Source organism: Chiroxiphia lanceolata, chromosome 3, assembly GCF_009829145.1.
Source record: "Chiroxiphia lanceolata isolate bChiLan1 chromosome 3, bChiLan1.pri, whole genome shotgun sequence".
NCBI lineage: Eukaryota > Metazoa > Chordata > Aves > Passeriformes > Pipridae > Chiroxiphia > Chiroxiphia lanceolata.
The window spans coordinates 55,809,292-55,820,846 of record NC_045639.1 but is presented as its reverse complement, the minus strand read 5'-3'; the positions used below and the strand labels follow the sequence as shown (position 1 = coordinate 55,820,846).

At 42.0% G+C, this 11,555-nt stretch overlaps 1 protein-coding gene across 6 annotated transcripts in view; it reads left to right on the top strand.

Moving 5' to 3' along the window:
• The first annotated feature begins 2,624 nt into the window (after positions 1-2,624).
• ADGRG6 (adhesion G protein-coupled receptor G6) overlaps positions 2,625-11,555 on the top strand; it is a 109,135-nt gene continuing 100,204 nt past the window's right edge. For 3 of the 6 annotated variants that reach the window (XM_032683873.1, XM_032683877.1, XM_032683878.1), the window contains exons 1-2: positions 2,668-2,817; positions 8,511-8,611. In XM_032683873.1, the coding sequence (XP_032539764.1) occupies positions 2,816-2,817; positions 8,511-8,611 (103 nt within the window). In that variant the 5' untranslated portion in view covers positions 2,668-2,815. Of the gene's footprint in view, positions 2,818-8,510; positions 8,612-11,555 lie in introns of all 6 variants that reach the window. The other 3 variants (XM_032683874.1, XM_032683875.1, XM_032683876.1) reach the window with 2 other exon arrangements.

The window sequence follows — 11,555 nt, the reverse complement described above, 5'->3', positions numbered from 1 at the left end:
AAATTTTCAAAACAAAAGTTCAGTGAAAAATCATGTGTCTCATAGGTTAAAATGAAGTATCCAGACATAAAATATGGTATTTCATATTATTTATGAACCATTCTTTGACATTCTTATAAATATTTTTAGAAGTCCATGCAAAGTTGCACAAAATATAAGGAAACCACCCTAACTGTAAACTTAAAGAAATACATGAACAAAGCCATAAAAATAGGGGCCTATAAAATGAATACAAAATATTTCACTAATCATCTCAGAATATTCATTAAACGTTCTGGATTATTTGTAGAATATGCTACCCCTGTACCTAAAAATATTCAGACACCATTGCTTATAGTATAGTAAAAATAAGTGTGAAGCCACATTGTCACTACAGATGCAGTAAGAAGAGAATAAAAAGATGTGCTTGCCTTTCTGATGGCATCACTCACTAGATGTCAATATAAAGTACCTTTCAGTTGTTGATTATAGCACTGTTTTCCAGACTTTTGTAATTTTTTTTCCTCTTAATCGTATTAAACACAGCCTGCAATGTTAACCTGAGATGAGTGTTGTAAGGTAGCCTGCAGTTTTTCACTGTAATCTACACAGAAACTCTCACTCTTGCTAAGCAGCAGCCAGAAACGTAGCCTTCTCTGACTAGCCACTCCATGCCAAGTTGTTTCACTATTGATTAAAGGCAGATGTGGCACAGTGAGCTGCTGCCAGATAATGATGGGCATTTTCTCATGACCGATTAGGCTTCTCTTTGCTGCTCTGCAGCTCTGAGACTGTCTCCAGCAACATGCTACTTCACTGTCCAGAAAATCTGCACTGTACATTATCCCCACAAGACAGTACAGGCATTTCTCACTGGGCAGTGTCCAGTTTGAGATCCAGGAGTAGCAGTGCTCCTATTGTGGAGCAGAAAGCAGACTGACGATTGCAAAACTATATGACAGCAAATTCAGAACAGGAGAATTAACCAAGAAACAGCTCAACAAAAATATGATGGGGAAAAAACCCCATGATTTCTTTTTTTCCTTTTTTTTTTTAGCTTGACTGCAAGGTTCTGGAATTGCAATCACCTTTAATGCCTTCCAAGTAGGGAAGGAAGATGGAAGTTTCCAACACAGCCAGCAAATATACACTACACACATATCACTAATCTCCTTATGAATGGCAGATTGACTTCTTTCAGATGCTCTCGATTTACTGCGCACATCTCATACACAGTGGGTCCAATATGCCCAGGAGATTCAGAGTTCACAGCGAGTCCAGTGCATTCTAGAAGCACAGACTTTGCTGTGCACATGAAGTAAATGCAATCAGTGGGTGTACAGTAAACCCAGGCTGTGAGAACTTTTAGGTTGATATTGCCCAAGCCTGCACTGTTGGCCCAGAGGTTCCTGCACCCACATTCAGTGCCAGGAATTTACAATGAAAGCAGGCCTATAGCTTATGGGTTTTAAAGACAGAGAATAAAAATTGACCAGAATAAGTGAATATTAATGTTCAGTATAAAGTTCATGAAAAATTTAGTGATGTTTTCTTTATTTTTTAAAATAGGAACTCTGTTTGCTTGTAACTGCCATTGCATGCTGATAACTTCATTGGATGATTCACTTTCTTCCTCCATCCTTGTTCATCCTGCCAGCTCAGATCCATAGAGTACTGCGAAAATTTTGGATTTCTCTGCTGACCTTTTGGTTTTTCCTTTCTATCCATGTTTTCCTACCTACCTGTAGTGCAGTAGCACGTTGGACAGATTTCAACTGAACAAAGCAACTCAGGATCTTTAGGAAATGGCACAAGCTACTATCCTCCAAAAACGCTACCCAGGAGTGAGGTGTGGGCCAGCACTCTATGTGGGAGCAGCATTACTGCCTTGCACGCTTCAGAAAGTAGGTCAGAGCTGCGTCACCTCCACCCACCCATCTTGTATCCCAAGTATAGTGTGTTGTATGCTTCAAAAAAAACCAACACAAAGTGCCTTGGGGTCTGTGTCAACAGCTCTGGGACACAGTGAGACAGAGTGTTGGGGCGAGCAGGTACATCTGTGGGTGCTTACCTCTGCAGTGCACATTGTGGTGGGTGTGCAGGGTGTGCTTGCGCCCAGGGGATGCTGCGAGGTGCAACATGCCCAGGGCGCTGTGACCACCAAGGTCAGTGTCCCTCTCAGAGGAGGCCCGTGTCCTTTGCGGGTGGCTTTGGGCCTGTGGCTACCACCCCCTGAGGGGTGTTTGGGGGCTGCACACCTCTGGGCTGGCCCTTAACCATGGAGCCGGGACGCTGCATGGCCGTGCCGCGTGGTGCCGCCCGGGCAGCGCCCTCCCAGGGGTCGCAGGCAGCGGGGGCCCGGTAGCCACCCCTCTCCCCAGAGGGGCGTGCCGGCCCCGTGGAGCAGGTCCTCGGAGCAGTGCGCGGGGGCCCCCGCTGGCGGCTCGGCGGGTCCCGTCCTGCCCCCGGTGCGGCGGGGGGGCCGGGCCAGCCCGCGGGGCCGCGCCGGAGCCTCCGGAGCCGCCACCTGACTGCGGGGCGCAGGGCGCGGGGATCGTCCAGCGGGCGGGGCGGCCCCTGCCCTCTGCGGGGGCGACTTCCCTTCGCACCGAAGTTTCCTCCACTTGTGCAGAGAGAGGCAGGTCCCGGCGCGGCGCGGGGTGGGGGAAGCATCGCGGCGGAGGAGGAGCGGATCAGCGCGGGCGGGGAAGAGAGGTGGGCAAGGAGTGATGACCTTTGCGAGAAGCCGGCGAGGGAGCGGGCCAGAGGCAGAGCGAGCGGCAGCGGGGGAGGATGGTTGCTGAGAGCCGGAGTAGAGCCGTCCCGTAATGTCACCATGTAAGTCTCTTCTCCGGACTCTGGGGCGAGGGCTGCTGCCGGCCACCCGCGGCGCTGGGGGAGCGCGGATAATCCCCGCGGGCTCCATCGTGGGGCAGGGAACCCCGGGCAGAGCGGCAGGGCTTCCCCACCACCACCACCCACAGTAGGTGGTGAGTAATACCAGGGTTGAGCCGCGCAGGTAGGTAGGGCTGAAGGAATGGGGAAACGGGGGAATTTCACGCCGGGAGCTCAGAGGGCAGGACTGGCGGGGCTCTGCCCCGTCCGGGCTCCGCGTCCGTCCGGCGGCTGCCCTGCAGGCTCCCGGACGGCCGCTGCCTTTCACAGGGCACTCTATTCCCGTCCTTAGGACCGTCCTGGTGAGTTTCCCCGTGTTTGCAGACAAGTAGCGAAACCCTCGGCCCCGCTCGCCGCCATCCCTGAACGCCGGTGCCCCGGCACCCGCCCGGTCCCGGCCTCTCGGCTCGGGGCCGCGGTCGTTCACGTCGAGAAGCGCTGGCACCACAGGCACCACGGGGGGCCTTCCAAGTGCGGTGCCAGAACAAGTAGGGAAAAAATAAAAAGGGGAGAGGCAGGGCCGGGCGGGCTTCATAGAACGTTCCCATCCCCACCGCGACTCTCCGCAGCGCACGGCGGAGCGGAGGCAGCGCGGGGCTCTGCCGCCGTCGGGGGACGAGGGGCGGGCGGGGGCGTCGTAGCCGGGTCGGGGGTTCTCCCTCCTGCCGTAGGCTACCTGGACCCGGGAGGGCTGGTGCCGTGGCCTCTGGGCGCCTTCCCCGAGATATTTCTTCTTTACTGACTGTCTCTCGCCGACGGTAAGGCGAAGTGCTGAGGTTTGGTGTTTGACGTTTCGCCGGTGCGTTCGCAGCCAAGAGCGAAGACCTGTGGCTGGACCCGAGGGAATCCGTACAAGGGGAAGAGGGTAGGGGGTCCACACAGTACACCGTGAAGTTGAGGCAGAAAATGAAAAGGAATTCCTAAAGACCTGATGTTGCAGTGCTACTGAGTTGGAAACCGCCAGCAGATTTGTTGCCTGCAACTTGGAAAAGTTTCTTTTGAAAGGAAAGCCAAGGGACTTAGATGGCTCTGATAGAGCTGATATTGTTCAAATTAAAAGGAACAGTCTTAATTTTTTTTTCATCTCTTTTGATGAGCATGATAGTGTTTTCAAGGTTGACTGTAAGAATAATTAGGAACAAGTAGTGCTTAACAAAATGAAATTTTTAAGGGGTATTGTGTAATTAATCTTTCAAGACATTCATGTGCTACAGTTTAAAGCAAGGATTTCAAAGTTAAAATCAACTCCTCTATTAAGCTTTGTGAACTAAACTGTGAGTTGCCATCACCTTTTACTTGTAGTTCCACTTGAGAGTGATTAAGCTTAAAGTATTTTTGTTTACAACCTCTGTGAGAAAAAAAAAATTGTGAAATTGATCTTATCTTTCTTTTAATTTTAAAGTGTCAGCAACATTTTTCCTTAATAGCTTTAGACATGTCAAAGACCAAAGAAAGTCATGTCAGTGTGCCTGAGGCACACTGTAGAATTCACATGTTACTTCAGGGAACTTTGACAAAGCTCTGAACAAGGAAGATGGTGTATTCAAATTTGTATTCCATGTTTTGAGACTGTACAGTATACAAATGATATGCTCCAGGATTATTCACATTTTGTGTATGTTGTCTTGGGGAGCTGCATACTCCCTAAAAGGTGATGATGTTGTTCTTGCTAGCTGGCTGCTGGCACACAGAGTAAAAGATTTAGTAGCTGGATGTAGTAAAACTTGCAGTAATCCCGTCTTGGACTATGTCAAGTTACATCCATTTATGGTTTAGATAAATTACATGTCTATTTTGCTCTTCTGGAATGAATTGTGAATAAGCTCATTGTCTCCTTATGTTATAGGAAATGAAAGTAGCTGTGGACTGGACTTTACTGAATTGGTAGCTAGAGTGGTCATATCACACAGTGTCTACTATAGGAAATGCAAGTCCACAGAAAAAAATAATACTTCTTCTATCAGACTCCACAGAAGGCCAAAAAACCCCAAAACGTTACGAGGAATGACTGTTTTGAGACTACATCCAGCTGTAATGGATATACTTCTACCATAGGTGTCCTAATAGTTTCCAAATATATTAGGTAAAATGTTTTGGTTCTCTGACACTTTACAATGATTTCTTCAGAACAGCTAGTCTGTTACCAGCTGGGGACAGAACAGGGCTTTTTCATTTAAATTGATACAAAATAGAGAAGAAAATAATAGAGAAGAACACTTAGTATGCTCTCCGCAATTTTAATGTAACCAAAGCTAAAGAGTGAAATAATCCATATATGTTGCTGTGGACAAAGATCCATCCCTTTGCTTACTCATGGTGTATTTTAGTACATTACTGTGCAGATAGCCATTCTCTGTGCTGCTACTGAATATTACATGACAGAACACATCTTTTTAATACTATTAAAAATAATAACACAAGACCAAAGGGCCATCAAGTCAGTGCTGTCAGGGGACCATATCATCCCTTGATAAGCTATAAACTAGCCCAGAACTGTTTGCTAGTTTTTGTACTGAATTATTCGTATGCTGTTTGGATTCACTTCTAGATGTTAATTAACACAAATAATCAAGAAAAAGAACTTTAAAATAAACATAGTGGGTATTAAGAGGTGAATATTATCTGAGGCTGTGTCTTTTTAACGTCTTGGAAGTATTTATTTGTCAGTTACTACAACACCTTATCATAATTGTCTGGGATGTCACACTAAAAAATATCACGGATGGATTTTGTTGTACAAGAAGCTTTTTTGTTGGCAATATGTTAGCTGACTTCCATCCCTGACAATTTCTTGTGTGGACAAGGGTGTGACACATCACAGTGGAAAGCTGTAGGCAGTCAGTTTTCTGAATTTTGACTTTTTATCTCCACAAGATCAAATATATATCATATATATCTCATATATATAAATAAAGTGATTTCCTCACTTATTTGTAGCACTCAGGTAGAGGTTATGCTTTGTAAAATAGTTCTTCAAACATCCTCTCCAAAAGAAACAGTTCTGACTCATGGTACCCACATTAGTGGAGTGTTTTGGTAGCATGCTTCTCCTGTGGTCATTCTTGTGTGAGTTTGATAAACCTTTCTTGTCAACTGAGATGATGTAGTGTAAAGAGAATTGGTTTGTCCTTCAACTGTAAAAAATGTAAGTGGAGAAGAGAAGACAGTTTTGGTATTGTTTACATATTTGTTTATTTATTTTGGTGGAGAAGTGTATATTTTTTTAATAGCAATTGTATAACTATCTAGCTTTTTTTCCTCTGGGGAAAAATCTTTATACCTACTTTCTGCCTTACTGTTTGCACTTATTTATACTCTGCTCTGTTGTTGATTATCCATGTTCTTGAAATCTTTCTTAACTTGTGCTACTTTCATAAGTAAGGATGAGGAAACAGAATGTAAATTGTCACCAAGGAGTACCATGAAGTACTGGCCTCATAAGCATTACTGCGATGCAAGTGAACATTAACAATAGCAAATTGGGCAAATTAAATACCTATTTCAGACTAATGTAGAATTTCATATTCTTTAAGAAAGGCACTAAAGGCAATGTGACTGGGTAGATTCACACCAGACCTAGGCAGCAGAAGCTTGTCATGTTATTTTTCTTCGAGTATTTCAAACTTGGTGTCTTGGATTCCCCAGCTATTAAATGAGCAAAAGCTTTGTCTGAGTTCACAGAGACATCAAAAGTGATGATACAGACAATGTTTTGGTTTGATAAAAACCAACACAGATTTTTTCTGAGTTAATAAATAGTTGTTTGCAGCTATTTCCTAGTCTGATAACTGTATCTGTGCTTGCTCAAAAGAAAGCAATGGTCAAAAACTAGTAATGCAACTGCTTCTACACGTTTGCATTCATAGATTATGGAGCAGGATGGCATGTAGCTCATCAGTACCTGCGAATTCTTCTGTAGGAAGAGCAGTGTTCTCTTGTATCTCTGGTATGTCATGCTGCTAGTCTCAACATTTCCATTTCCCCACTCTGTGAATACATACGTATGTTGTACGTGCTTGCATGGGTGTGCAGCTGGTTTTGTATCTTACAAGGACTTCTGTTCAAATTCTGTTTTGTAAATTAATGTTAAAATACTGTGGATTTATGAATTGTATACATTGAACAGTAATGGTTTCAAAACCTCTGCATTCTCTTGTCTGAAATTTTAATAGGGATTTTGGATATTAAGTTGAAGGACAATAATTCTATTGTTTGATAATCTGGTTACTTTGTGTGTCTGGCTTCATCAAAGAGATTCTTGTATTTCAGAGCCCAGTGTTTTCTGTGCTTGTCTTCAACACTTGTTAAGTTTGACTTTACAGTATTTCAGAAAAAATAAGTCTGCTTCAGATTCTTAATTTGATACAACTACCCATAAAGAACTGAAATTCTTTTGTAATCAGATACCTGTGCTGTGTAACCCTGCACTAAATGAAAGCCTGACTGACTGCAGTCTTCAGCAGTCTGCTGAAGTGCCATTTACTTGGGCCCACTGGCGTCTGGCCCAGGGGGGTGCTTTGATGAACTACCACTTTTTAATCTGAAACATTAGTTGTTCCTTTGTAGTGGTTTATCTTGCTGCATTAAGTTTAGCTGCTGTTTTGGGAAGAAACAGAAGCTGATACTGGGATAGGTTTTATATTTGCCCCCAGCTTTCACTCTCGGCTTCACAGCTGTGTCCGTGGAGCAAACAAGTTTTCTCCCAGTATAGGTAGATAATATCTTACTGAATAAAAGTCAGTTATCATCACCAAATGGGAGGGGAAGGAGTTGGTCAAAATAATGTGTGTTGTGTTTCATTATATGTTGCTTCCTTTTACTTGCCACTAACTTGTTGAATAAGATGAGATGGTAATGTAGTGGAACACCGTTCATTTTGGATACCTGGTTAAAGGCCTGTCCAAATTTATTAAGTCTTTTTTGCTTCCTTTTCTGCCCACTATGGAGGAAACATTTTGGTTTAGCCATTAATTATCCTGTGTGCTTCAAGGGAAAGGAAGCTTCAATTTCAAGCTATAACAGATAGAGACTTTTATATAATTGCATTTGTTTTATTAAATAATAAAGCTGTCCCTGACTTCATTGGCAGCACAGATGAGCTCCTAGATTTTGGCAAGGAAAGTTTCAGGATTTTCATAAAAGTTTTCAGCAGAAAATGTTGTAACTGTCAAAATATTAGCACTGCAAGATGGAAAGCCTTGTTAAGGGCAGAGGCAAATTATCACCTACCAAGTTTATATATGTATGTATTATATATATTTAAATAGCATAAATGTGTTTATATGTGTAAATTAGGTAAATTAAGCAAAAGTATTTAAAAAGAACCCTACACTTTAACTCATTCAGACTGTGCTTCTTGTTTCTTTTACTGAAGTACCACCCACATATATCTGCTTAGAAGCCCAATGCTGACCAGTCTTACACTTTGTTGTCTGCTAAGAACCAGACAATATAATTTCTGACCCTTTTTGGCAGACTTGTGTCCCCATTTAAGCAATACTAGGGCCATCCATAATTTTCAAGTGCTACTTTATTTACTGCTAGTTACTAGTTTGACTAACAAGAGTGTTTTCCTCTTTTTCTTGTCTTCTTGGAAAACTCCCTGAATTCTTTCTTGCTTTTTTTCCCCTCCACAGGATGTCTCATGTAAGTGAAATGTGGTGCTATCACTGGAAATGGAAGCTGCAGTACTGTCTCATTTTGTTTACCACATATATTATATGCATGCAGCAAACAGGTAAGTCAGCAATTTATCTTCTTGCATAAATAAGTGGTCTAGGAGCCAATGTTTTGATGACTGAGGATTATGCTTATGTATGACTGAATTATGTACAATATAAGATTTTGATGAAAGTTATGCATTATAGTAATTAGTTGTGATTTGATACCTTGTTCTGCTACCACTGAATTTTCTTTTTGTTGTTTTTTTATCATTTTGCCTTGCTTTGTTTTGTGACTTGTTATTAATTGTTACTAATTTTTCCTTTGGCTTTTTTCTTTTTAATTCTTTCATTCTGTCCTTTCTTTGTGTTTACCTTGCCTCTCTCTTTTGAATTTCTTCTGATTATTGGAATACTGTGAGTAATCATGTAGCTCTTCTATTTTCCACAGTACTGTTTGTGCTTGTAAATTATGTATTCAGTAACTCTTCACTCTAGTTCAAAGTTGTAAAATAACCGTAGTGTGCTTATTATTTTTAAATGTTTTTATGATTCATATAATAGAAACATTCCTCAGCAATTTATATGTATCTGAGATAATAATACACTGTAAAGAAGAATCAGTTTTAACTTGACATCATCTTGATCTGTGGTGACACTTCAGCACACATAATGTAATACATTCTGACTGTTTTCTTTAAACATATGAATGAGAGGTTTCATTTACTAAATATCTTGTCCTAACCACTAGAGTGCAAAGTATTTTAGGAGCTCCAGCTGCTTTACTGGAAAAAATCTCTGGAGTTTATTCTGGAGCATATGAAAATTTTGGAGCAGCTTATGCTCAGCTGATTCCGTATCGGATGAGTAGTTTTGCTTTTACAGACTTGCCATTGGAAAAAAGGATTGTTTATATATAGCAAGAGCTTTTAGCTTCTTTGATAATGTTTTTTTTTTCTTTAGGTAAAAGGTGCATTTTTTTACATTTTTAATACCCGCACTTTTTTTTTAGAGAAAAAACAATGCAGTTGCTGTGCAGTAACAGTTTCCAGATTCATGTCACTTCATTAGTGTTTTTCATTTTCATTAAATTGGGTAGCCAGAAGAATACCTGGGATTTGCTCTCACCTGTGACTCCATTGGTTGGCAGATTTTGTGTCCTGGTGATCCTGGGCCATGCAGCTGCCATCTTTAGCATAAAGTAAATCAGCAAAACCTGATCTAATTTACATGTCCTGTGGTCTGTTATCTGGTGACTAGAACATTAAGACCCAAAGATTATTAGCCTTTGCTAATTCCTCTTGATAACAGTTGAGTTATTGAAAGTGCAGGTGACACGGCAAGCCTAAGTCCCGTGAGGCAGAAGGTCCAGGCCAGTGTGCTGTGAGGACAGAGGAAGCCAACCACAGGCTCACCTGTGCATTCAGCTAATCACAGCATGCCATCGCTAGCTGTGCTGGTACTGAACAAGTAGCTGGGTGAAAAGACCTGTACCAAACTCCAAGATGTGTTTTTAGGAAATCATATATGCCCCTGGCTAACCACTTCAGCAATAAAATGGTTGGTGTCATTGGATTGGTAAAAGCAGACAAAGTGTTCCAGCCTCTAACTGTTCATGCTTTTTTCTCAGGCACTAGCTTGGCATGTAGGAAACTCAGAACCAGGTCTCTGATGGAAATCAGAGCAAAGACCTGAACCTGAGTCTTTTACATCTCAAGTGCATCCCTGTGGGGGCTTTTCCTTTCTTGACTCCACAGGAACAGATTTGAAATCTTCAAACCTTTCAATAAATGCAAAAGATACTTCCCTATATGCCTGAATGATAAGTAGATAAATAAGGTACCCTGGAAATGCCCACATTCAATAGACAAATGTTTGCTGTTCATCAGTGAAGTAGGTAGTCTGCTGTTAATACTCAACTGAAATGAAATGAGACATTTACCTTTACAGGAACCTGTCACTTGGCAGTGCTTGCCTGTAGACCCCCAGGATTCATATTTCTTTTTACGTTGATGTAAAAGCATAGGTTATGTTGAAAAATGGAGTATTTTCATCTGCTTTTTTTAATAGAGCAAGGCACACAAAGTGGGAAACACTGTTGCTCCTGCATTTTTTATTTCCTATTCTTAAAAGGTATTGGTCACTTTGACTGTGGATTTATATGGTATTCATAATCTCTCTGGCAGCTTAAGCTTTGCTAAAGTTACAGTAGAAATATCATGAAGCCTGACATTCATCCAGCCTCTCTAGTGAGCTGTAAGCTTAGAAAGCTTTTGGGGCTTATTAAGCTTTGCCTAGAGGAGGTTACATACAAGCGAGGATTAAGATCATCAGGTCTAGGTTTTATGGATTATTTAAGGGGCTATTCATAAGGATATCAGTCGCACTGTGACATGGAAAAATGCAGAAGTAATAATTTTATAGTTTACCTTGAGAAAAACTACAGCACTTGGCCTGCTTTCAGAAACAAAGGTTAGGAGAAGGATTACGCCGCAGAAAATTTAGAATGGGAGTGGGATGGTCTGTGGAAACAATGTTTAGCCACAAATTGATAAGTAAGGTCCTGACAAGCAGGTGCAGCAAAAGTGCAATCCTGAAATATAGGTCTGGTACCTCAAAGGAATCAATGGATGGACTGTGACACTTGAAATAGAAGAACACAAAGGAATTATTAAAATGAAAATAATTTATAAAAATATAACATGCTACTTAAAATCTCAGCAGCCATAACTGTTTTGGCAGACTGGCTTAACATCATGTGTTGTGACACAGGGTGAAGTTACAGCACAGTTCAGTTAGTAACTTGACAAGTTTCCGTTCCTCTCTGGGGCAGATGTCTCTGATGGCCTTATGTGAGTCATTTAACTGTGCCTCAGTTTCCCCGTGATGAGTGTATATCTCACCTCCGTTGTAAACAGCTTACATGTCTTCCAGTGAAAGGACTGTATAGAAGCTGAGATGTTAGAATGAGGATGTTTTAAACAGAATTAGTTAAATCTGCTTTTATATCACATTCAGACA